At 44.7% G+C, this 27,757-nt stretch overlaps 1 protein-coding gene across 1 annotated transcript in view; it reads left to right on the top strand.

Annotated features, from left to right (window-relative positions):
- LOC140389023 (uncharacterized) overlaps window positions 1-27,757 on the top strand; it is a 234,417-nt gene that overhangs the window by 107,073 nt on the left and 99,587 nt on the right. The window contains exons 24-30 of the mRNA XM_072473189.1: window positions 2,121-2,375; window positions 14,358-14,495; window positions 15,330-15,443; window positions 18,215-18,328; window positions 22,759-22,884; window positions 26,048-26,181; window positions 27,088-27,261. Coding sequence (XP_072329290.1) covers window positions 2,121-2,375; window positions 14,358-14,495; window positions 15,330-15,443; window positions 18,215-18,328; window positions 22,759-22,884; window positions 26,048-26,181; window positions 27,088-27,261 — 1,055 coding nt within the window. The remainder of the gene's footprint in view (window positions 1-2,120; window positions 2,376-14,357; window positions 14,496-15,329; window positions 15,444-18,214; window positions 18,329-22,758; window positions 22,885-26,047; window positions 26,182-27,087; window positions 27,262-27,757) is intronic.

The raw sequence follows: 27,757 nt of genomic DNA, 5'->3' as shown, positions 1-27,757 counted from the left end.
CGTGCTCAGACCACTGTTGTTTGTGATATACATAAATGATCTGGACACAGGTATAGGTGGTCTGATTAGCCAGTTTGCAGATGATACTAAGATTGGTGGAGTTGCAGATAGCGAGGAGGACTGTCAGAGAATACAGCAAAATATAGATAGATTGGAGAGTTTGGCAGAGAAATGGCAGATGGAGTTCAATCCAGGCAAATGCGAGGTGATGCATTTTGGAAGATCTAAGTCAAGAGCGGACTATACGGTCAATGGAAGAGTCCTGGGGAAAATTGATGTACAGAGAAATCTGGGAGTTCAGGTCCATTGTACCCTGAAGGTGGCAATGCAGGTCGATAGAGTGGTCAAGAAGGCATACAGCATGCTTGCCTTCATCGGACGGGGTATTGAGTACAAGAGTCGGCAGGTCATGTTACAGTTGTATAGGACTTTTGTTAGGCCACATTTGGAATACTGCGTGCAGTTCTGGTCGCCACATTACCAGAAGGATGTGGATGCTTTAGAGAGGGTGCAGAGGAGGTTCACCAGGATGTTGCCTGGTATGGAGGGTGCTAGCTATGAAGAAAGGTTGAGTAGATTAGGATTGTTTTCGTTGGAAAGTCGGAGGTTGAGGGGGAACCTGATTGAGGTCTATAAAATTATGAGAGGTATGAACAGGGTGGCTAGCAACAAGCTTTTTCCAAGAATGGGTGTGTCAATTACAAGGGGTCACGATTTCAAGGTGAGAGGGGGAAAGTTTAAGGGAGATGCGCATGGAAAGTTGCCAGCGGAGGTGGTAGAGGTGGGCACAATAGCATCATTTAAGATGCATCTAGACAGATATATGAACGGGCGGGGAACGGAAGGAAGTAGATCCTTGCAAAATAGAAGACAGGTTTAGATAAAGGATCTGGATCGGCGCAGGCTGGGAGGGCCGAAGGGCCTGTTCCTGTTCTGTAATTTCCTTTGTTCTTTGTTCAAGATTGCATTTTTAAAATGATAGCAACCTTTGGCATTCAGAAAAATTAGCTGTAAATTTAGGGAAGAAAGGATTTTTGATTCGGCCAACATCCTTGTTATGGTGGTCACAAAGGACACAGGGGATCGTCAACAGATCTCCCTGTGGGCTTCGTGGAATATGCATTCCCCTATTAAGCAGATGGGAGCTCGCCCAATGGGGAATGCACAGCGGGAGTTTAAAACCCACAGCTTTGCCTGCACGGTGGTGCAGTGGTTAGCATTGCTGCCTCATGGCGCTGAGGTCCCAGGTTCGATCCCGGCTCTGGGTCACTGTCGTGTGGAGTTTACACATTCTCCCTGTGTCTGCGTGGGGTTCTCCCCCACAAGCCAAAAAATGTGCAGGTTAGGTGGATTGGCGACGCTAAATTGCCCCTTAATTGGAAAAAAATTAATTGGGTACTCTAAATTTTAAAAGAAACGCTGCTTCAACCCGAGCTGTTATTCTCTAGGTCCCTGGACTTGGACTTGTGTGCTGTAAGCGGCAGCAGCGGCCTTTTTTTTGTTGCTTCAATAAAAGGTTATGGTCCTGGCCTTGGCGAGGTAATTACAATTCTTAATTTGGCAGATTTTGCGACAGGAAGTACTGTAGCTGTAGCATATTAATGTGATAGACAAATGAAGGGGAAGGGTGCATACACGAACATTAAATTTGGCATCTCATGAAAGATTTTCAAACATTGCAACAATTCAGCATAGCATCATATGGTGGTTTTGGGAGGGAAAAGGCCAGCATCAGAGTTTGGTGTAATTGGTTTTGTTAATTGGTTTTAAAAGAATAATGTGTCAGACAACCTGAAGTTAAGAAATGTGGTTCCCTATAATTTATGCAGTGTTTAGCTGGACAGAAGGACCAGTGACATGCGATATCTGTCATCAAAATTAAAGTTAGATCTCTGATATGGAATGTGAAAATATTCAATGTACAAAGCTTCAGAAGCTTCCCGTAACAGCCTCCCGAACAGGCGCCGTGGCGACTAGGGGCTTTTCACAGTAACTTAATTTGAAGCCTACTTGTGACAATAAGCGATTTTCATTTCATTTCATTTCAAGATAATATTGCCAATTATGGGATGATTATCTCATATTATAATATTTGTTGCCTACATTACATTTTACTTTAGATCTTGGAGTCATCTCTGCAGAAAACATCAAAAACAAGAGTTTTACCATGCACTGGTCAGACAATACCATTGAACCATGTGGAATCTACAAAGTTGAGAAATTATCTGAAGATGGGATTTTACTTTGTGCTTTCAACTTTAACAACAACACCTGCAACGTATTTGGACTAAGCCCAGGTCAAACCTACACAGTGAATGTTCACTTCATCAACAAAACAAATGCAATTCTAACAAGATCTTTGAATGTTACAACAGGTAAAATTTTCAAGTAAAATTAAAACAAGTCTATTGCTTCCTGACTTTAAGTTCGAGATATTTGCCAGACAGTAAAATGATAGTTGGTGCGATGTATGCGATGTTACCAAAAGTACAGTCTATCAACAAATCAATGAGCCATCTTGAAAAACAATTGTGTTTGGGACCGGGTTTCTGCGTGAGCATTCAGGTGGCAGAGAAAATTGGGGTGGAATTTTACAGCCCCTTCTGCTGGCGGGAATTTCCTGTCCCACCAAAGTCAATGGACTCCTGAATGTCTCATTGAATTTTCTGGCCCCGCTCCCCGACGGGACCACAACCTTCCAGCCCTCATTTCAAGCCAACTCTCTAACAGAGGCTAATGACACAAATTCTGCTGGAAGACACAATTAACCCCTTGGCTAATAATGTTATTACAGTTCCAATTTACTGATAGCATTGTATCAAAATTAGAAATTCCTGAATTTACTTGTATTAATCTTTTTAATAGTCACACTCGGATTGATTCCAAGAATAGAATTCACTGATTTTTGTAAAACTTCATTGATATAGTTAGTATGATATTTCAAAGTGCCAAATGAAAGCCAGCAATGTTTACCACAAGCCATTTAAGAACAATTGTTTGATTAATGAAATTTATACAGCAGGAGTTTCTTCCTCTGTTCTATATTTTAGTTTCAGATTGTTTGATGTTGCATTTCAAACAATATACTCAAGCTGCATATTCCTGTGAGGCAAACAAGCATCACTGTGATGCTGTGAAGAAGCACTTATGGCTCCAGGCTACTATATTTTAGCCAGGTCTCTTTTTTCAAACAATTCCTGAGTGCTTTGTTAACCTGTCTGTCCTTGGGCAATAAATACCATAAGTACATTAAGGGCAGCACGGTATCACAGTGGTTAGCACAGTCACTTCACAGCTTCAGGGTCCCAGGCTCGATTCCCAGCTTGGGTCACTGACTGTACAGAGTCTGTACATTCTCCTGTGTCTGCCTGGGTTTCCTTCGGGTGCTCCAGTTTCCTCCCACAGTCCAAAGATGGGCAGGTTAGGTGGATTGGCCATGCTAAATTGCCCTCAGTGTCCAAAAACATTAGGTAGGGTTTCTGGGTTACAGGGATAGTGTGGCGGCATCGGCTTAAATAGGGTGTTCTTTTCAAGGGCAGGTGCAGACTTGATAGGCTGAATGGCCTCCTTCTGCACTGTAAATTCTATGATTATATATATTTTTTAAATATGTTTTTATTAAGAATTTTTCAATAACAATATTTTCTACCTTACAAACAACCCCCCCCCCCTCCGTAACAAAAAAAAAAAATAGAACTCGCATGGCAAGACATGAACATGGCAAGTCAATAAGATACAAAACTTTGTACAGTGGATTCTTCCCGTACATGTCAGTTTCCGGATCCTACCATGTGTTTTCTTGCTCAAATGCCCCCCAGAAGCCTCTTTCGCTTCCTGCACTCCCGGCTCGTCCACTACTCCAAATAGTGCTAGCCCCCAGCTTGGCTTGACCCGGGCTTTCACCACCTTAGATACTGTTCCCGCCACTCCCCTCCTGAACCCCTCCAGTGCCGGACATGACCAAAACATATGGACATGGTTCGCCGGACTTCCTGAGTACCTCCCACATCTGTCCTCCACCCCAACGAACCTGCTCAGCCTCGCCCCTGTCATATGCGCTCTATGAACCACCTTAAATTGTATCAGGCTAAGCCTGGCACACGAGGAAGAGAAATTAACCCTACTTAGGGCATCAGCCCATAGCCCCTCCTCAATCTCCTCCCCCAACTCCTCCTCCCATTTACCCTTCAGCTCCTCTACCAAAGCCTCCCCCTCTTCTTTCATCTGCTGTATATCGCTGACACCTTGCCCTCCCCGACCCATACGCCCGAAATCAAAATCCTATGATTATAAAGCACAATAAAGCTCTACAAGTACCTGTCTCCACTTCTGTGCCTGAAGAGGAGTTTTTTGACATTATTTCCAAGCTTATATTTTACTCATTCGAACTGTGGCCCCTGTCCTATTACCACAAATTAATTTAAATTCAGACAGTTGAAAAGGAGCTCACCTACCCAAACGCCAGCTTAGACGTTAACACAGAAAAGCTGGCTCAGGATTACACTAAGAAGTGGTTAGAAACAGAAAGCAGAAATTACTGCCCGCAGATCTGTTACAGGATTTTAGCACCTGTGGCTTTTTCTCCCAACCAATCAAAAATTACTAACATGGTCCGCCAGCTTGTGTGTGCTCCTCCAGCTCTGAGCTCTTGCACATCTCTAATTAAAATCATTCTACATGTGGCGGCCATACCTTCACCTGCATCGGCATTCAGAGCTGCAATGAAGTCCCTAAGCCTCTTCATCTCTCAACCTCTCTTTCTTCATTTAGATGTCTTGTTAAAACCCACCTCTTTGACCACGCGTATGGTCAAACTTTGGTAGCGCTTGTGTGAAGAACCTTGGCACATTTTAGTCTGGTAACGATGATGCAAGTTGTTGTTTCTGTTGTCATTACTATCTGGTGTTAGAGGATTTCTTTGTTCCGCCAAAAACCTCTTTTTTTTTAAAAGTGTTGCTAATCCAGTGACAATATAACCCCTTATGATTCACATAAGGGTTGGCACGGTGGCACAGTGGTTAACACGGTTGCCTCACAGCGCCAGTCACCCAGGTTCGCTTCCGACCTTGGGTGACTGTCTCTGTGGAGTTTGCATATTCTCCCCATGTCTGCGTACGTTTTCTCCAGGTGCTTCGGTTTCCTCCCACAGTCCAAAAATGTGCAGATTAGGTGGATTAGGTCTAAAAGAGATAGCTGAGGTGATTGTGAGGCATTGTTGGTGGTCTTTCAGGAATCACTGGAGGCAGGAAAGGTCTCAGAGGACTGGAAAGTGGCTAATGTAACACCAGTGAGGGGCAGAAGTCCCCCTGTCGGTAATTTAACCCGGCCACTTTGTGTTATGGCTGTGGGGTGAGCTGGCATGGAGTGCATCGGCTTTTAGCCGACTGATTCCGGGTGGTGGGTGGGGAGGTTGGGGGCAATTTGCCCATTCTGCTCGAGGATCGGTCGCTCCTGTCCCTTGAGAATGCCCTGCCTTAAAGGGGATCCAGTTCTAGTCTTGTACTATAATACAACTTGTACTATCAGCAACATTGAAAGTGAACAGGGCAATTTAAGATAAAGCAAACGGGATACCATTGGAGGTGATGTCATCGACCGTTTTCAACGTAACTGCGCAAATTAGGTCTTCAGCCTGTAATGAACACAACTCCTTAATAAAGCTCCTTAGTTTGTTGAACCCCTCCTAGCCTCCATTCTGCAAATGGGAATACACAAAACAAACTGATAACGTGGGAGCCGAACAACGCTCGCAGCCGCCTGGGAAAAATAAAAACTTTGAAGAGGTTCCCCAACCCAGAACGAACTTGGAACAATTGCCATGTGTAACAGTTACTGCAGCAACAAACCTGCAGCTAGCGGTGCTTTAGAACAAAGAAAACATACTGAAGATCGTGCTGTTCCTTGTTTTAAGAGAAGAAAAGCAAGGTGGTGCTAAAACTTCATGGCACACTGTGCATCAGCAGGTCCTTCCATACAGAGAAAATGGTGTGAGGTTTTAGCGCCATGGGAACGTTTGATGAGAATACAAAGAAAGAACAAAGAAAATTACAGCACAGGAACAGGCCATTCGGCCCTCCCAGCCTGCGCCGATCCAGATCCTTTATCTACACCTGTCTTCTATTTTCCAAGGATCTACTTCCCTCTGTTCCCCGCCCGTTCATATATCTGTATACATGCATCTTAAATGATGCTATCGTGCCCGCCTCTACCACCTCCGCTGGCAAAGCGTTCCAGGTACCCACCACCCTCTGCGTAAAAACCTTTCCACGCACATCTCCCTTAAACTTTCCCCCTCTCACCTTGAGGTCGTGACCCCTTGTAATTGACACCCCCACTCTTGGAAAAAGCTTGCTGCTATCCACCCTGTCCATACCTCTCATAATTTTGTAGACCACAATCAGGTCCCCCCTCAACCTCCGTCTTTCCAATGAAAACAATCCTAATCTACTCAACCTTTCTTCTTAGCTAGCACCCTCCATACCAGGCAACATCCTGGTGAACCTCCTCTGCACCCTCTCTAAAGCATCCACATCCTTCTGGTAATGTGGCGACCAGAACTGCATGCAGTATTCCAAATGTGGCCTAACCAAAGTCCTATACAACTGTAACATGACCTGCCGACTCTTGTACTCAATACCCCGTCCGATGAAGGCAAGCATGCTGTATGCCTTCTTGACCACTCTATCGACCTGCTTTACCACCTTCAGGGTATAATGGACCTGAACTCCCAGATCTCTCTGTACATCAATTTTCCCCAGGACTCTTCCATTGACCGTATAGTCTGCTCTTGAATTAGATCTTCCAAAATGCATCACCTCGCATTTGCCTGGATTGAACTCCATCTGCCATTTCTCTGCCCAACTCTCCAATCTATCTAGATTTTGTTGTATTCTCTGACAGTCCTCCTCGCTATCTGCAACTCCACCAATTTTAGTATCATCTGCAAACTTGCTCATCAGACCACCTATACCTTCGTCCAGATCATTTATGTATTTCACAAACAACAGTGGTCCGAGCATGGATCCCTGTGGAACACCACTAGTCACCTTTCTCCATTTTGAGACACTCCCTTCCACCACTACTCTCTGTCTCCTGTTGCCCAGCCAGTTCTTTATCATCTAGCTAGTGCACCCTGAACCCCATACAACTCCATTTTTTTCCATCAACCTGCCATGGGAAACTTTATCAAACACCTCACTGAAGTCCATGTATATGACATCTACAGCCCTTCCCTCATCAATTAACTTTGTCACTTCCTCAAAGAATTCTATTAGATTTGTAAGACATGACCTTCCCTGCACAAAACCATGCTGCCTATCATTGATAAGTCTATTTTCTTCCAAATGTGAATAGATCCTATCCCTCAGTATCTTCTCCAACAGTTTGCCTACCACTGATGTCAAGCTCACAGATCTATAATTCCCTGGATTATCCCTGCGACCTTTCTTAAACAAAAGGGCAACATTAGCAATTCTTCAGTCCTCCGGGACCTCACCCGTGCTCAAGGATGCTGCAAAGATATCTGTTAAGGCCCCAGCTATTTCGTCCCTCACTTCCATCAGTAATCTGGGATAGATCCCATCCGGACCTGTGGACCTGTCCACCTTAATGCCTTTTAGAATACCCAAAACCTCCCCCTTCCTTTTGCCGACTTGACCTAGAGTATTTAAACATCCATCCCTAGCCTCAACATCCGTCATGTCCCTCTTCTTGGTGAATACCGATGCAAAGTACTCATTAAGAATATCACCCATTTCCTCTGACTCCACGCATAAATTCACTCTTTTGTCTTTGAGTGGGCGAATCCTTTCTCTAGTTACCCTCTTGCTCCTTATATACGAATAAAAGGCTTTGGGATTTTCCTTATCCCTGTTAGCCAAAGATATTTCATGACCCCTTTTAGCCCTCTTTATTGCACGTTTGAGATTTGTCCTACTTTCCCGATATTTCTCCAAAGCTTCATCAGTTTTAAGTCACCTAGATCTTATGTATGCTTCCTTATTCATCTTAGTTAGTCTCACAATTCCATCCGTCATCCATGGTTCCCTAATCTTGCCATTTCTATCCCTCATTTTCACAGGGACATGTCTGTCCTGCACTCTAATCAACCTTTCCTTAACAGACTCCCACATTTCAAATGTGGATTTACCCTTAAACAGCTGCTCCCAATCCACATTCCCTAGCTCCTGCCAAATTTTGTTATACTTGGCCTTTCCCCAATTTAGCACTCTTCCTTTAGGACCACTCTCGTCTTTGTCCATGAGTATTCTAAAACTTACGGAATTGTGATCGCTATTCCCAAATAATCACCGACTGAAACTTTAACCACCTGGCCGGGATCATTCCCCAGTACCAGGTCCAATATGGCCTCTTCCCGAGTTGGACTATTTACATTCTGCTCTAAAAAACTCTCTTGGATGCTCCTTACAAATTCTGCTCCATCTACGCCTCCAACACTACATGAGTCCCATTCAATGTTGGGGAAGATAAAATCTCCCATCGCGACCACATTTTTTTATAATCTGTCTACATATTTGTACCTCTACTTCACGCTCGCTTTTGCGAGGCCTGTAGTAAAGTCCCAACAATGTTACTGCACCCTTCCTATTTCTTAGCTCTACCCATATGCCTCAGTACTCGAATCCTCCATCATGCCCTCCTTAATCACAGCTGTGATATCATCTCTGACCAGTAATGCAACTCCCCCACCCCTTTCACCTCCCTCTCTATCCCTCCTGAAGGATCTATACCCTGGGATATTTAGTTGCCAGTCTTGCCCTTCTCTCAACCAAGTATCAGTAATGCCAATAACATCATATTCCCAGGTTCTAATCCAAGCCCTAAATTCATCTGCCATACCTGCTACACTTCCCGCATTGAAAAAAATGCACCTCAGTCCACCTGTCCCTTTGCATTCATCATGTCTTTCCTGTCTAGTCTTCCCCTCAGTCACATTGAGTTTATTATCTAGTACCTTACTGGCTTTAGTTGCTGCCCCTTTACTGACCTCTAACTTCATAATCTGGTTCCCATCCCCCTGCCACATTAGTTTAAAACCTCCCCAACAGTGTTAGCAAAAGCATCCCCTAGGACATTGGTTCCAGTCATGCCCAGGTATAGACCATCCAATTTGTAATGGTCCCCCCCCCCCAGAACCGGTTCCAATGTCCCAAAAATCTGAACCCCTCCCTCCTGCAGCATCTCTCAAGCCATGTATTCATTCTGACTATTCTTGAATTCCTACTCTGACTGTCTCGTGGCACTGGTAGCAATCCTGAGATTACTATACTGAGCGATGGAGCTCATATGCACAATGGTTTGACCATTTTGTACAAGCGAACAAGATAGCGGAAGGTATAAAATTTCCCACATTCCTGAGAATAATGGTGGGGGGGGTTATTTAACATTTTCAGGAGTCTGGTGCAGCTGGCAAAGACATACGAAGAAATAGTGGCAGTTTTTGTAGAGCCACTATTCACCATAATCTTTTGTCATTGCAGAAAGGTTTAGATTTCATAAGCACAATCAAGAAGAGGGGGAAACAATTACGCAATTTGCGGCTACACTGAAAAGACTGGCAGAGCACTGCGAGCTCGGGGATGTATTAAATGGTACAACCTGGGAACACCTGGTCTCTAGTTTGAGAAATGAAGCAATTGTTAACTAAAAGCAACCTAAAGCCACGGGAGTGGCTGTATCAATGGAGCTAGCAGCCAAAGAAGTGCATCATTTGAGTTCAGACACAAGGATTCACAAGATGTCGGCCGAAACCCGAACACAAACACAGACTCAAGTTGCCACAGATGTGCGAAGACCATAGACACTTGGCAACAGATTGTTGATGCAAAGTTACCATGTGCAGAAACTGTGGAAAAGGGGCCACACTGAGTGCCCATGTTGGAAAAAGAAGCAAACTTCATGCAAAAGTAGCAAAAAGTAAGAGCCAAATTAAATCCCTAGCAAGCAGGACAAAGGGATAAGTGTCTATGTAGTACAACAAGAATGAGAGAAGAGACTTAATTCACAGTCTGAAGACAAGTTTCAGAGTATCCAATTAATTTTTTCCAATTAAGGGACAATTTAGCATGGCCAATCCACTTATCCTGTACATCTTTGGCCTGTGGGGCAAAACCCACGCAAACACGGGGAGAATGTGCAGACTCCATATGGACAATGACCCAGAGCCAGGATCGAACCTGGGACCGCAGCGCCGTGAGGCAGCAGTGCTAACCACTGTGCCACCGTGCTGCTCTTTCTGAGGACAAGTTGTCGTTAAATGTGTTAGCCATTGCTGGTGATACAAATAGATACTGGGTCACTCCACTACTGGATGGACAGCAGGTAAAGATTTTTTTTGTTTTGTTTTTTGATAAATTTAGAGTGCCCAATTCTTTTTTATTCCAATTAAGGGGCAGTTTAGCGTTGCTGGGCACATCTTCAGGCTGTGGGGCCTGACTCACGCAGACACAGTGAGAATGTGCAAAGAATGTGCGAACACAGGTAAAGATGGAGGTGGACACTGCAGCAGCAGTTTTGCTGGTGCTCGAAACTACAAAGAAAAGCTCAATCATATCCCTCGGAGACCCTCGAAAACTGTGTTGAAAACCTACACTGGAGAAGTGGTCCAGTTGTAGGGCCATATTGATGTAGCAGTACAAATAAATTACAGATGACAGATTTGCCCTGACATAGAATCATAGAATTCCTACAGCGCAGGAGGCCATTCGGCCCTTGAGTCTTCACCGACCCTGTGAAAGAGCACCCTACCTAGACCCACTCCCCACCCTATCCCAGTAAACACATAACCCCACCTAACCTGCATATCTTCAGAGTGTGGGAGGAAACCAGAACACCTGGAGGAAACCCACTCAGATACGAGGAGAAAGTGCCAACTCCACACAAACAGTCACCGGAGGCCGAAATTGAACCAAGTGTCCCTGGCATTGTGAGGCAGCAGTGCTAATGACTGTGCCACCATGCCGTCCAAAGTCAAAGGAAGTTATCCGTCACTAATAGGCAGAAATTGATTGGAAAAGATCCGACTAAATTGGGTTGAAGTAAACCCAATGATTGATTCAGATTCAGGCCAGTCCCGTGTCCGCGCCAACCTCACCCTCCAGTCCCCCAGCCGGGGGACCCCCGCCCCGACCACCTCTTCTGTGTCCCATTCCCTTTCGGCCAGTGCAGCAGCAACCCTTTTTTCCCCCCTTCCGCCCCCCTCCCCTCCCCCCCGCTAGACCCCTGTCTAGCTTTTTTGCTTCCCCCACATCACTCCCGTAAGTCAGCTGTCACCTGCTGACCCCGGCTTCCCCCGCCGTCCCATTGACCTCCCCGTGTGGGAGTGTCCCAATCAGTATGCGTTCCTCCATTCCCCTTCCCGCCTTTCTTCCCTCGCATGGGAAAAACCCCGCGCTTTCCAAAGCCTACCCCGCCCCCTCTGGCGCAGCTCCTGTCGCGGCCTTGTCTCTCTCCCCCAGCCCATGTAACATTTCCTGCGCGTGATTGACCCCCTATATACAACAACCATCACACATCAAACCTCAAACATCCCCCCCACCCTCACAAACCCTCAGTTTGAGTCCAACTTTTCGGTTTGTATGAAGGTCCACGCCTCTTCAGGCGTTTCGAAATAATAGTGATGGTCGTTGTATGTGACCCACAGTCGCGCTGGCTGCAGCATTCCAAATCTCACTCCTTTCCGGTGCAACACCGCTTTGGCCCGGTTGAAACCCGCTCTCCGCTTTGCAACTTCCGTGCTCCAGTCCGGGTATATTCGGATCTCTGCATTGTCCCACTTACTGCTCCGCTCCTTCTTGGCCCATTTCAGGACCCCTCTCTCTGTCCATGAACCGGTGAAATCTCACCACCATCGCCCTTGGCGGCTCATTTGCCTTGGGCCTCCTCGCCAGCACCCGGTGTGCCCTGTCCAGCTCCAGCGACCTCGAAGGGGCCTCCGCGCCCATCATCGCCCCGAGCATTGTGCTCGCGTATGCCCCGGCATCGGCCCCCTCCACTCCTTCAGGGAGACCCAGGATCCGCAGGTTCTTTCTCCTCGACCTGTTCTCCAGGTCTTCGAGTCTTCCCGCCCACCTCTTGTGTAGCGCCTCGTGCTGCTCCACTCTCACCGCCAGGCCCAAGATCTCGTCCTCATTCTCACTGACTCTTTTCTGTACCTCCTGGATTTTTACCTCGTGGGCCATCCCTGGGTCATCCCTAGTCCTTCAATTGCCGACAGCATAGGCGCCAGCATCTCCTTCCGCAGCTCCTCGAAGCAGCGCTTGATGAATTCCTGCAGCTCCGGCCCGCACTCCGCTTTGTCCCCGGCCGCCGCCATTTTGATTTTTGCTTCTCCCGCTGCTCCAATGCTGCTTTTTTGGCCGTTTCACTTCTGGTCCGGTACATAAAGGTTGAAGGGGGACTTCTCTCTTCCCTTCCCCACGGGTTGTCTTCGAAAAAAATTCCGTTGGGGCTCCTCTAACGAGCCCGAACGTCCGTGATAGCGGGAGCTGCCGAATCGTGCGGTTTAGTTCCGCATAGCTGCAACCGGAAGTCCAAGAAGATTAGTGTTGAACCAATTACGCAAGGAGCTATTTCTGGTGGCCTGGATTAGAGGCTGAAATAGAAGAGAAGGCAGGAACATGTTTGTCTTGCGTGAAGGTGTGAAACCTGTTACCATTAGCCCCATTGCATCCATGGTAATGGCCAGAAGAGGATTGGCAATAGGTACACATTGATTACGCAGAACCGTTTACAGGACGCATGTTTCTAATTAAGCCAATACTCATTCAAAATGGCCAGAAGTTGCTCTCATGAAGTTGACCTCATCAGGGAAGACAATTGAGAGACTGGGAGAAATCTTTAGCAGATTCAGTTTCCCTGAGCAATTGGTGAGTGATACTGGACCACAATCATATCTCAAGAACTTGAAAGCTTCTTGAAGGAGAATGGAATACAATATATAAAATAAAATTGCGAGAGTCCCAGATGACCATAGGCCGCCTTCCCTTTGATTTGCCATCGAAGTGCTGTTTTCTTCAATCAGTTCCGTTAGTGTCAGGTTTTCAGGAAAGTTCAGGTCGTGTCTCAGCACAGTCAGATTCGGACTTTCTTCAGGTTCTGCTTCTGATGGATTGATTCTCCCCACCAACAGTTGATCTGCATGCCTCCTCCAGATGAGGATCACCACACCTCAGGCGAGGAGCAAGGTTACGAAGACAGGGCCTTCATGAATAACCTCAGCTGGTACCTGAATTGACCCCGCACTATTGGCCTGACTCTGCATCACAAACCAGCTGTCCAGCTAACTGAGCGAAACCAGCCCATACCATCCTACACTAAACGGACTATCAGAAGATTTCATGCAAACGATGAAGCACACGTTAAAGGATACCAACTTGGGAAAAGGTTTGTTGAGCAAACATTTGCGTCAAATCCTGCACCTGTAAAGCAACACTGCTCACTCAACAACAAATGTGTCGCTGGTGTTACCGATGAGGAAATGACAATTGCATAGAGGCTTCAACTTATTAAAATTACCCTCAACAAAATAAATCGTCCAGAAAAAGAAACCGGATCAGATCCTATGGTGGGACAACAAAGCAAAATGCTGTGTCTTCCACCAGAGACAAGAGGTTCTGGCAAAATGCTATACTACAGGAGAAAAATAGGTTCCTGCCACGATCATAGCTCAGGCCGGGTCTGTCGCCTACACCATCCAAATCCCCGACAATGTCATCTGGAGGAAGCATGAGACCAACTGTTGATGGGGAGAACCAATCCATCAGAGGCAGAACCTGAAGAAAATCCAAAATCAACTGTGCTGAGACACGACCTGGACCTTCCACAAAACCTGACACTAACAGAACCAATTGAAGGAAACAGCACCTTGATTGCAAATCAGCACCGAGTCAACCTCAAAGCATAACATCAACTCTGGTTAAAGCAACCACTGATGATGTTCATATTGAGTCAAAGACACCAAAGGTCACTGTAAGTGGTAAGAAGCAGATGCATGAGATTCGCCAATAACCTGACAGAGAACGACGACCTCCAAATCGTCTGACTTATTGACTGTTGTTGTTAACTCATTGTTCGCGTTATACTTGTTTGATGTGTTGAAGACGTTTGATTTAAAGGTGGAAGGAGTGTGTATCAGTAGTGATTTCTTGCCAGCAGCATTAATGCTGAACAGAGCACTTTAAGATAATTCATGCATGACATCATCGGAGGTGACATCATCAACCGTTTGCACGAGTAACTGCACAGAGTAGGTCATCAGCCTGTACTGAGGGGGAGAGAGAATAAGAAAACAAAATTGGTGCAGGTAAAATTGGGATGATAATGTATTAAACTTTCAGATTCAGATGAATGTAGCAGTGGAGATAATCGATGTGAGCAGATCTGCATTGAACGTTTCAAGTTTGAAGACAGCCGAGGCTATGAATGCAATTGTGAAAGAGGATTTGCATTAAGTTCAAATAGAGAAAATTGCACAGGTAAGTGGAAAGCTACAGTAAGTGATATTCCTTTTCTCACTATTAATGGGTCAGGAAAGTAGGCAAATGTAGAGTTGAATATTTTTATTGGTTCCATAGTTCAAGCAATTACATATTAGTGCATCATTGATTACATTTTCATATTAAATCACTATAATGATGCAATCATGTCAATCATCAATCTTTAAGTTTTAATTTCATGTTATTAATGCTGATTTTATCCAATCCTGCCTGGAATAGCAGAGGGCATTTGAGCCATCGCTAAAATTAATCAGGGCCTTTATTGGGATAGTATTTTGAAATGAGGCTCCTGCAATAATTTCAGACCTAAATTATTACATTTGTCTGGTTTTCCAATGATCCATCTTTGATCCACTTGTGATTACTCAATAAATGGTCACAAAATGTACCAGGTTTTTGTGCAGTTAGAAGGGGCACAAAGTGTTGAGAGGTGATGGAGTGGTTGGGTATATGGTCCTGTGGCAGGGGTACCTGTCAAGTTAACTGCCCCTTCCCAGGTGATGCAGACCTTCTTGAATATTGGTGCAGTTGAGAGATAAAGATTCCATCACGCGCTTGACAAGCCTTGCAGGTAGTGGAAAGCGGTTGAGGGCTCAAGAAACGGTATACCTCACTGTTATTTTAACTGAACATTTGGGGCCATTTTGTTTTAAGCAGGTTCTTTTTAATTGACTTCTATGTTGTTGGGAAATATTAGCGCTATGTGTCCAATAAAGGCAGATGTCTTTGCATAGTGTAAGTGTGCATTATGTTTGTATACTTAAATTAATTTTACAAAATTAATGTTTTAATTGTTATTTTGTTAACTTTCAGACATTGATGAATGTTCCAACCAACCATGTTGGAATGCAGCCACATGTATCGAGTCTATAAACTCCTTTGCTTGTACCTGTTTGCCTGGATATACCGGCAAACTCTGTGAACAAGGTGAATGATATATTACATTTCAATATATTAGACAAGACAAATGGGATATTACATTACTGATGAGGGAAGGAGAACATTTAATTATGTCATCACGTCAAGAGTTAACCATTATAAAGGGACCCCCAAAATAAAGAGACCCCTCCACAGACCCTCCAGAAAAGAGACCCTAAGGGGCAGCACGGCAGTGGGTTAGCTCGGCAGCCTCACGGCGCCAAGGTTCCAGGTTCGATCCTGGCTCTGGGTCACTGTCCGTGTGGAGTTTGCACATTCTCCCCGTGTTTGCGTGGGTTTCCCCCCCACAACCCAAAGATGTGCACGGTAGGTGGATTGGCCACGCTAAATTGCCCCTTAATTGGAAAAAATGAATTGGGTCCTCTAAATTTATTTTTAAAAAAGAAAAGAGACCCTGGTCAAGAAACCCTCCAGAAGAGAGACCCCTGTCAAGGAGCCCCCCCCCCCCCCCCCCCACCAAGAAGAGAAACCCCAGGTTGGAAGCTAGAGGGCAGTCCAGAGAGAGGCGGTGGGAAAAAAAATCACTGCTTTAAAACTCACCTGTGCAATACGTCTGTTGGCTCAGGCAGAGGAAGCAGCACCTGTAAATTCCTAGAAAGAGAAAACCAGGCAGCTGGGTTTAAATCCCCTTAGATCTTTGATCTGCAAGCCATTTGTTTATTTCGCTTTGATATTGATTTTACTAGGCTGTGATTGACAGCTTCTGCACACCCCAGCTGTCACCATTGTTCCATTCATCTTCCTTCATGATTGAGTAACTCAGAAATGGTCTTTACTCAATGTTTATAAACATCAAGCTCTGGACGCCGCTTTTGGACAACTTCAAACAGAATTAGGTGTTTTCCAAACACCTCCCTTCACAGTTGAATGACTTTGAAGTGGTTAGCTAGAAACTGACAGTACTGTTTGCTCAGGTGAAGGCTCTTTTCTGGGTGTGTCTCAGTGGTTCTGGGGGGTTCTTTATTCAGGTTTTCTATGTGGGCGATCTCTTTATATACCGGGTCTATGTGGGGAGGGGGGTTTGGAGGGCCACTTCTGTACTGGGGGGGTGGGGGGGGGGGGGTGCCCAGAAAGCCCAGGAGTGGGAGTCTGAATAGCGAGACCTCGCTATTGGGCCGCTCATTCAAAATGGTGGCCTGATAGCAGAAATCCCCCGGGAATTCCTCGCAATCCTCGCCATGCATAAATGCGCATGCCTGAGGAGTGGGAGCGCAAATCGGATGCAATTCAACTTCAGCGAGAGAACATATTCTCCCACATGGAGTATTTAGTCCAACAAGCAAACAGACTTATTATAGCATATGGTTTAGGCAGCAGAGTTTGGGAGCGTGCTAGGTGGAAATTCTTCTGTGTGGAGGTGAGAAAAACATGGAGGGCAGCCTCAGCAACAAGTGGCAGAAGCGAGTAATGTTACATAGGTGAAAGGCTGTCTTTATAATTGGGGAAGATATTAAAGGGACCAGGTGGGCAATTTTTTCACACAGAGGGCGGTGAGTGTCTGGAACGAGCTGCCAGAAGCAGTAGTAGAGGGGGATACAATTTTGTCTTTTAAAAAGCATTTAGACAGTTATGTGGGTCTCGAGGGATATGGGCCAAATGTGGGCAATTGGGATTAGCTTAGTGGTAAAAACTGGGCACATGGACAAATTGGGCCGAAGGGCCTGTTTCCATGCTGTAAACCTCTATGACTCTAAGATATGGAGTTAGAATCTTCGCTTTACATAAAAAGGGATGAGAACAGTTTAGTTTAACTTGAGGCAGTGTCTGGTGACGGGATTGGAATTAGTGGTAAGGGTTTGGAATTTATGGCAGGAGCCAAACATAATGGCATAGGGCTCCCGTGTTTAACTGGAGGGAATTGTATCTCATCCAAGACTGCATGATGGCCAGCATTCCAATAACACAGAGACATTGGCAGCAGATGCATCAAAATAGGTTATAGAGTGGCAGGATTGGGTGTTACTAGCATGCATATGGAAGGTTACTCTAGCCTGTGAATGATGTCAACAAGGCACAGGATAAAGGTGAGGATGGAGAAAGGATAGATCAACTGCATCTTGTGAAATCATAAATGTGTATTTTTCTACAAATAGTAAACATACTGAGCGCGATCAACTGGCCGCGCCCCGTTGGAATCGGGACGCGACTGGTAGATCCCTGGCCAGCCTGGGTGCCAAGGTTCTCAGGTTGCACTGCCAGACTGCCTAGTTGGCATTGTCAAGGTGACAGTGCCAAGGTGTCCAGGTGGCATCAGGATACTAGGGTACCCATAACCCAGCCACAGGGGGTCCACGATACCCTGGGAGACCTCCCCCAAGTACCAGTACTCCTAGTTCTCCTTTGTGGAGACCAGTACGAAATGGCACTTGCTCGGGGCCTCGAAGCCTTGGTGGCGCGTTCCCTGCTAAGGCCCCAAAATAAAACAAAATCCCGTTTGAAAGCGGGGTCTTTCTCAGTGCTGCGAGTTCCGGGAAAAACCCAGCTAAATGCGCTTGACTCGGGACTCTGCTTCATTTCTGTCAGATCGCGCCTAATGTATGTCATTAACTGATGAAGACCAGGCAAAACATTATGTCAACTTTGAATCCAGAGAAGGAAAAATGGCATTATGGTAATCTTAAACAGGAGTTTACTTGTTAACTGAAAGGAAGGTTTGTTTGGTAAATTCGTTATTAACGTATCAGTTAACAACTTACCAATTTACCTCAAAAAACTACAATATATTTAGTCTGATTAACCTTTTCTTCCTTTAAATATAGTGATTAATAACTGTGCCAGTAAGCCATGCCAGGATAATGGGTATTGCCAGAACCTTATTGATGACCACATTTGCTGGTGTTTTGGGAACTGGAGAGGCAAAAACTGCAATGAAGGTACAGTTTGGGAAATATTTTATTTAAGTTGCATGTGGTTTAATACATTAAATAAATAAAGTATAAAAAACAAGTAAACTGATTGAATATACGGTCCAAGAATTTGTGATGGTAACGGCAGTGGAAATACCAGCACTCACCGTTTTTATTGTGTAACACTGATAGCAACATCTCGCCACAGTTAAATGCAGAAAACCAGAAGTTGCTGTCAGTGATACAATCTGCACAGGATTAATAAACAATAAACATTTCAATCTTTGTGCAAAAGGGATTTTTAACAGTTTACTAAGTCATAATTTCTGATTAATAACATCCCTGGCCCTGGAGAAGTGATTTTACAAGTGTGAGGTAGCATTCCCTTGAAAGAACATTTTAAAATGGAATAATGTTTTAAAAAATAAAAAAATAATTTTACTTTTTAAAAGATTTTTCAAAGCACTACATTTTTATTAGTTACACAGAATTACATATTAATCAATAATCATATACAGGCAGTCGTTGGTATAAGCTGGTGTGACAATGCAACATGTTTTTACTCCAATGCATGATGATAAAGAATGGCATGAAGAAGATTTGTAACCAAAATTACAGACATATGGGCGAGATTCTCCACTCCCGCGCCGGTTGGGAGAATCGCCTGGGCCGGCAAAATTTCCCGGGACGCCGGTCCGACGCCCTCCCGCAATTCTCCCAAGCGGCGGGAACGGCCCCGTCGAGTTCCGCGGGTTGCAGGCCGGAGAATCGCCGGAGACACCCAAAATGGTGATTCTCCGGCACCCCCACTATTCTCAGGCCCAGATGGGCCGAGCGGCCAGGCCAAAACGGTCTGTATTGCCGTCGGGAACAGCGCGGGAATGCGGGGGGTACCTCAAATGTGGCATGTGGCCTCTGAAGGAGGACCTCCTTCCTTCCGCGGCCCCGCGAGATCCGTCCACCATGTTCTTGGTTCTTGCAGGACGGACTCAGAGAGGACGGCAACCACGCATGCGCGGGTGACGCCAGTTATGCGGCGCCGGCCGCGTCATCTATGCGGCACCGCCTTTACGCGCCGACAAGGCCTAGCGCGTGTATATGACGCGGCCCCGATCCTAGCCCATTGTCGGGGCCTGAATCGGTCGGGATAGGGGCCGCTTCGCGCCGTCGTGAACCTCGACGCCGTTCACGACGGCGTGGTCACTTCGGCGCAGGAGTGGAGAATCCCGCCCAGTGAGTTTCAAATGTAAAATCCTGTCCTGGAAGGGGGGGTAATGGAATTGACATTTGTTCCGCAAAGCCAATGAGAAAGGAAGAGAAAGTGATGTTATAGTTTTAATTAACTTATCCCACTCAGTGGGCACAAACTAATTTGAAGAGATCGTAAGAGCAGAAGGAAATAGCAGCCTAATATATTGGAAATAGGTAATTTCCCATGTTTTTAATGTTAAAATACCTTGTCACAAATATTTACTGATTTGGTTCACTGACATCTTGGCACCCTTATTCTGTAAATTAATAACTGCTATTCCAAATCTATTTACTTATATGAAAGGATGCAATGTACAAACTGCATTTTAATGTTCAATGACTCATTGTCAAAGAGCGCCGTGCCGCCCATGTTGCCACAGACCTTGATCTCATTGGCCCCAAGAAGGACAAAGTCCCGACAGAGTGTAGATCATACAGACCCATCTCTCTCTCAAATACTGATGTGAAAATTTTAGCGAAAGCACTGGTGAGGTGACTGGCGAGTTGCCTGCCAGAAGTGACCGCGGAAGATCAGACAGCGAATATCAGATTCTTGCTGAACGTAAGAATGAGCCCATCTGGGGAGACAAGAGGTAATCATTTCCCTGGATGCTGAGAAAGCCTTCGATTGAGTAGAATGGAGGTACCTCATGGAAATGCTTAAAAGGTTTGGGTTCAGGGCAGGGTTTACCACGTGGGTAAAGCTCCTGCACTCCTATTGCAAGCATATAAACAAATGCAACAGTTCCGAGTACTTCTGGCTGCACAGGGGAACAAGGCAGCTCCTGTTCACACTGGCAACTGAGCTGCTTGCTATCACCCGTAGATCGGCGGATTGGTGGACGGGCATTCGAAAAGGGAGCAGAGAGCATAGAGGCTCACACGATGTAGATGACCTGTTTCTCTACGTGTTGAACCCTCTAGCCAGTATGGGAAAGATAATCAGAATCCTGAGGATGTTCAATTCATTCTCAGGCTACAAACTGGATCTGAGGAAATAGAGAAATCTTCCCGGTAAACCCACCGAGAGGGAGTTGTGGAGCTGGAAGAACTGCCATCTAAAATAAGCCAAACCAAGTTCAGGTACCTGGGGATCCACGTGACCCACACCTGGAAGAGGCTCCACAAATGGAACTTCTCCAGCCTGATGGAGGAGGTGAAGAGGGGCCTGAAATCATGGGACTCACTCCCTCTTTTGCCAGTCGGAATGGTGCAGTCTGTCAAAATGAATGTGCTGCCTAGCCGGGGGGGGGGGGGGGGGGGGGGGGGTGGGGGGGCGGCAAGAGTTCCGAGGGTACGTAAGTCTATTTTACAAAAAGGGTGGCACATGGAAGTTTTAGCCTTACTGAATTTTCTGTTCTACCACTGGACAGCCAATGCAGAGGGGGTAGCTAAGGGTGCCCGAGGTGGACTGGGTCCAAATGGAGGAGGCCTCCTGCACGGGGACATCTTTCCGAGCGCTAGCCACTGCACTACTCCCCCCCCCCCCACACACACACACACACACACACACACACACTCCAGAAGCCCATTGGTAGTAGCCATCCTTAGGATGAGGAACCAGTTTAGGCGCCACTTCGAACTAGGCAAGATATCCATGGGGACCGCTATCTGCAACAATAATAGTGTTCGTACCGGTGAGGATAGGTGCCACATTTGGGAAGTGGGAGGGTGGGGGGGGGGGGCAGGGGAAGAGTACAGAGGATGCTAACAGTAGCGAACTTATATGTGGACGACAGACTGGCGACCCTGGGTGAACTTACAGAGAGACTCCAACTTACAAAAGGGAACGGACTTAAATATTTGCAGCTGAGTAATTTTCTCCACATGGAGGCAAAAATGTTCCCCAGAGAGCTGGACACACATTCCAGGACACAATGATAGTGCTGGACTGGTTAAGAGATGACAAATGCGGTGACATTTATAGACAACTTATAGAAAAGGTCAGTACTCCACTGGACGAAATGGGGGTAGGAAATGTCAATGGAGATAAGGTAGGACTCTGGACCGAGGCACTGCACAAAGCCAACTCCACCCCCTCCTGCGCAGGGCTAAGCCTGATGCAGCTCAAGATAGTACACAGAGCACACCATACCAAGGCACGTATGAGTGAGTTCCTCCCGAGGTGGAGGACAATGTGAGCGGTGGCAGGGGGACGCGACCAACCTGTTCTGGTCCTGCCCGAGACTCGGAGTTCCGGACAGCCTTCTTCGAGGGTATGTCCTACAGCGGGAGTCGGAATGGAACCGTGCACATTTCTGGCAGTCTTCAGGGTGTCGGAGCATCCAGATCTCTGGACATGGAAGGGGGCGGATGCCCTGGCCTCCACCTCATTGATTGCCAGGAGGGGACTTCTACTATGGTGGAAGTTGGCAGCGGCACCCCAGGCCTCAGAATGGCTCTCAGATCTGGCTGAATTCCCAAGGCTGGAACAAATAAAATTTAATGTAAGAGGGTTTGAGGAGAGATTCCATGGCACAGGGAATAAATTCACAAGCCTCTTCTCAGACCTGTTTGCAACCAACAGCCAACCAGGCAAGTGGCAGGGAGGAGCTAGATAAGGACTGGGGGTTGGGGAGGTGGTAGGGAGTTGGGGGAAGAAAAGAGGTGGCAGGGAGGTTGCCTAGAGGGAGGGGAGCTTGTGAGGAACAGAAAGAATGGGGAGGAGATCCACCCGCTGGAGGGGTCACAAACCTCACCCACCCGCGGAGAAACTGGGGAAGCGAATGGACCCATCGTCCCTGGAAAACTCAAACTCATGGGGGGAACGGGACCTCCCCACCCCACCAGTGGAACGGAGTCTAATGGTGAGCGAGGGGAAAGGTCCCAACTATATCTGTATATATGTGGGTAAAACTTGGTGGAACCCTACTGCCAAGCGGTCGGAGCCCCAGCTGAAACCCCTCAACTCACTGTAATAAACAAACACTACTGTAAAGTTGTAAATGTAAATTAGTATTGGAGCCCCAGCCCCAGTTATGGTGACAGTGAGGGGCTCAAATCTTGTTGTTTTGATTTTTTATTGTTCTTGTTGTTGCATTGTATTTTACATGCAAAACTCAGTCTTTTATATCTAACTCCAAACATCAATTAAAATATTTTTTAAAACACAAATATCATCTTACACTGACTATTTTTGCTATAGATTGGTACATTGAGAAATGATTTTATATATTTAAAACATTTATATTTGTTTTACTGACCAGATGTTGATGAATGTGCACATGGTAAACACAGCTGTGATCAGAATAATGGAATATGTAACAATACATTGGGATCCTACACATGTTCCTGTAAGGAAGGATATGAAGGTGATGGCTTCATTTGTAAAGGTACAGTACTGCATGGTACTTAATATTTCCATTACACACAATGGAACAGTGTATTGTAAGAGTGATTATCAACGATGGCTGTTTCTTGCTTGCAGAGAATCATCTGTTCTGCTGTATAGCCCAATTGCAGATCTGCACAAAGTTCCACACTGCTGGCAAGGATGAATTGTTAGACTTTGTTGCGACTCCCCAACTCTTCTAGCTTACCTTTTGTCCTTTGCTGCCTGTATTTTTTGCTGTTCGAAAGAAACAGTGCAATTACTTTAGACTGTCCACCAGGCAGCTCGTTCTTGTGCATTTTTCTCCAAATCTGTGCTGAACATACCACATTTCCTGAGGTTTACTTTCAAGGAGTCCTGAAACTTAAACTTGGCCTACCTTACAAACGCAACCCAAGTTGTGAATATATAATTGCCTTAGGGATTTTCCTAAGGGGTCTGGAAATGAGCGCCTAAATTCAAGTCATTTCTGCTTTTTGAAATACCTGCGTTCAGCACTTTGTCATCATATCCCATCTCAGGCGCATAATAGCCCAAGTACATCGAGTGTGGAACCTGCCCAACTGTTCAGTATTTCTGCAGCTGGCAGTCCATATTTCACATGCATATAGGAGGGCAGCTTTGTACACAGCACAGTTCCTTGTGTAAATGGACAAATGCTGAGCTCGCTCTAGCAATTCCATTTGGTACTTCCCCGTAAATGCAGAAATTTCTGCAAGTTGTCCTTCCGAGACGGGTGAAGTTATCTTCAGGGTTGGGGCATTGATAATTCTAGCAGGTAGGGTATAGTCAGAAATTGAGGGTGATTGGTAAAGCATCTTGGTCTTCCTGAAGCTGATGGTTAGCCCATAGTTGTTGGTCACTGTTGAAAAATAGTCCATGATCCTTTTGAAGGTCGTTCTCACAATGTGACACGAGGCACGGTCATCGGCAACAGCTAATTCCATATCATAATCTCTGGTTGAGGATTTCAGTCATCTCAGGTGGATAAGATTATCATCCACTCTGAATTTTATATATATGCCACCAACATTTCCATTAAATGTCCCAGAAAAAAAGACAGCAAAGAATACACTGAAGAGCACTGGAGCCATGATACGCCCCTGCTTCACACCACATGTTACATCAAAGGGGTCAGTTTATTCACCACAGTCAGCCATCATTCCATTCTGAAACTGCTGTACCAGATTTATTGCTCTATCAGGACATCCAAGCTGGGCTAAATCTTTCCACACGGCCTCACTATTTACTGTGTCAAAGGCCTTTGTTAGGTCAACAAAGGCACAGTACAGTCCATCTGCTGTTCGCAGCATTTCCCTTGTATTTTCTGTAAGGTAAAGATCAAGTGCCTCTGCTCCTGAATCACTTTGAATTTCTGGCACTACATATGAAGATATGTGGCTCACCAGTCTCTTGAGCAGAACATTTGCTAGAATCTTACAGGCCTTCACAAACAGCAAGATTCCTCTGTGGTTGTCGCACAGAGCATTTTATCCTTTTCTTTTGTAGAAGTGAACTGTGGCATCCTTGAACTTCTGAGGAAGGATTTATTGATCTCACATTCTGTGCTATAATTGTGTGAGTTTGATGGCTAGCTGGGGTCCCCCAAATCTGTAAATGTTTCCTAGGATCCTGTCTGAGGCTCGAGCTTTCCTTGAGGGTACAGATCTAATGGCTTTGTCAATCTTCACAACAAAGAGTTTACAGTCCAGGTTTTCCTATTTAGGCCAGTTTGAAAGCTTGTCTGTGGCTAAACCATTTACACTGTATGGGCAATTAAGCATATCCCTAAAGTACTCAGCCCAGCTCTTTTGTTAACTGTCCTGTCCATCAGGAGAGATTCCCCATCAGTGCTGAGAACAGGTAAGTAGTCCCATGAGGGAGGTTCATACACAGTCTTCAGGGTTTATAGAAGTTTCTCCTGTCGTGCTGATCAGTGTGGTTCTGTTGTTTGGCCCACAATGTGTCTTGCATCTATGCAGCTTCTGTTGCACGTGCCTTTTTCTCCCCTCAAGTAATTTCTTAGCACTGGATGTATCCTTGTTTCCCAGCATGTACTGCCCTGTAGGAGTTTCTTTATTTGATTTGGATACATGTAGGTATTTTAGAAATACAACTTATTGTGTTTGAATAAGAACTAGCCATATCATTGTTCACAGACAAAAATTAAAAATTGAATTTGAAGGTCTGAGCTTGGTGGAGTGGCAAATGTCACAATGCTTCTGTTGTGGGCGAGGCGTTTTCAGAACCCCAAAATGTATCATGAAGTTCAACCAACCTCTCCCTTTAATGGATTTGTTGCTTTTCCTAGCACACGGCTTTTTCCCTAGGTGTGGGATTACAATTATGGACATGTGGGTTCTTAAACACAAAACACTGTTTATTCCAAGAACTCAACTTAACATCTTAAATAAACATTGGATCTCTTAACACCCCTTACTTCAAAGATAACTCAGAAAATATTGCAACAGTAAATAATTCCTTAAAATGCTCCTTCAAACTTCCAGGAAATTTAACAGCTTTAAACAGTATCACATCAGGTTAAAGGATATATATATTTTCTGTAGAATGGCAGAGATATATTAGCTTGGTTGACTTCAGCTCCAGCATCTTGCTTTCTTCCTGCAGCTCTCTGGAAACACACAGACACACACAAACTGCTTTTTCCAACTGCAAAACTAAACTGCAAAATGGCTGACCTGACCTCAGCTCCACCCACTCTCTGACATCACTGTTTTCTTAAAGGTACATTGCTTAAACATCCATGTCTTAAAGGTACTCTCACATGACACTTCTTTACACCAAACTGGCCTTTGATTTTCCCTGCAACAAGTCATTAACATTACCAATAGAGAAGGAGTCAAATAAAAGTTTTAAAAATAGAAGAGAAGGAGGGAGGACAGTGGAATTATTTTTACACTAATGATAATATGTTGGTGAACTAATTTACCGGGAAGATGCTCTTAAATGACACTTATGTCAACAAACATTATATTGGTGCGAACATTTGAACTTTTTGGGATACAGTTACTTATTTGTCATTGAGTATTCATTCTCTCTTGAACTAAAAATACAGTCTTCTCTTCAGCCTAATATTTGTAAAAATATATTAATTGTGTTGAACTTTAAATTACACAGATATTCTGATTTATGTTTTTTTATAGCGAAACGGCTATTTAACTATGGATACGATGTTGGTGATGCAAAACTCTTTGTAGAAGGATATGACTTCAACTCTCCAATTATTAGGATCCCACAAGGCTTTCCTTTTGATGATGCATTTTACTACAGATTATATGTATGTTTATGATTCTTCTTTGTCTAAATCAGTTTTAAAATAAAACCTTCTTTAATGCATATTAGTCAGCCTTCCCAGAAATCTTATTTAAACCTTTTTGATAAGCATATTTGACTGTTAAAAGTAAAAGTTGTTTCAAACAAAGAACAAAGAAAAGTACAGCACAGGAACAGGTCCTTCGGCCCTCCAAGCCTGCGCCGACCATGCTTTCAATATTAAATAGTTCAAAATTAAATAGTTCATTGCATTACTGCTACTTTCCCATAGAATATATCAATTAATGATTTATTTTATATTTAAAATATGCAAGGATCACATGATCCTATCTGACAGTATTTCTTAATATGCATTGAGGGAAACAGAACGGGAGGAGCCAGCTTTGATCTGTCCTACTGACTTAGCTGACTCGAAGTTGGGTTGTATTTGAACTTTTGTAACTCATTACAGTTCCCATGATAGGACAGGGGAAATATCAACAAATAGTCCTGTACACGCTGCCAATGATTTATGCTGAAAATGTATTTTTTGTACAAATGAAGTGTGAACAGGATTCTGATTCCTCACCCCTCCACCAAATGGAAGATTATTAGCTTCCTAGCACTCATTGCCTGAAGTAAAGCTTGATCATTTGGAGAAATTTTAACGCACACTTATGAGTAACATAACTCAGCATATTGATGCCAAAGGACAGCATGCAGCTGTAAAATAGAATAAAACTAAAGTATTTTTTGTTGACTTAGATGTGCTACTAGTGTTACGGTAAATTTGTACAGTTCTGAGAAAGAATGAAAATAATACAATAATTTACATGATATGTACTGTTCATTTAAAACCGATGTGCCATCTTATCCTGGTAAAAAGAACAACTGAACATGAAACTCAATGTAATGAACCACCTTTATATAGTTTTCAGATAATGGCCTGATTACATTTCAAAGACAAAATGATTACCTGCAGTATTTGTACTCAAGTCCATTCTGGGCATTCAGTGGCTACTATTCTTTATGGACACCACCAATGATTGCTGTTTTCTGGGATGATGCAGACTTGACAAGAGGAATAGGATCCATTTACTACCAGGTACAGAGGTTCATACTTCATCTTTGTAAGACATCTAATGGTCAGACATATATATATTTGAGAATCATAATTTAAACAGTATTAAATTAAATATTTTATACGGTAGCTCCGAAACAATGAGGATCTCTCAGAAACAAGCATGAATTTAGAGCCTGCAAAGGAAAAAGCAGATACTCCAAAACGTTATAGTTCTCGCCTTTTCATTGGCGAGTTAACAAATTCTAGCGTCCGCAGTCAACCCGTTCTACTATTGGTCACTAGGAATGCTCTGAAAAACTAAACAGAAATATTGAAGAGATGTTGTGAAGTGTAATGCCTCACACAATAAAGTTGTAATGTACCACCATCTTTGGAATTTTGCAGAATCATTATAAAATCTGGGCCAAATCTACCAATTGACCCAATTATTCTGAAAAGGAAAAAACAATTGGCCAGGGTACTGCAACTGCAAAAAGCAGCATCACTGCACAGTTCGTTGGTACCAAGTTCAGGATAC

This window comes from Scyliorhinus torazame, chromosome 14 (genome assembly GCF_047496885.1).
Source record: "Scyliorhinus torazame isolate Kashiwa2021f chromosome 14, sScyTor2.1, whole genome shotgun sequence".
Classification (NCBI taxonomy): domain Eukaryota; kingdom Metazoa; phylum Chordata; class Chondrichthyes; order Carcharhiniformes; family Scyliorhinidae; genus Scyliorhinus; species Scyliorhinus torazame.
This window is presented reverse-complemented; position numbering and strand designations above follow the sequence as displayed.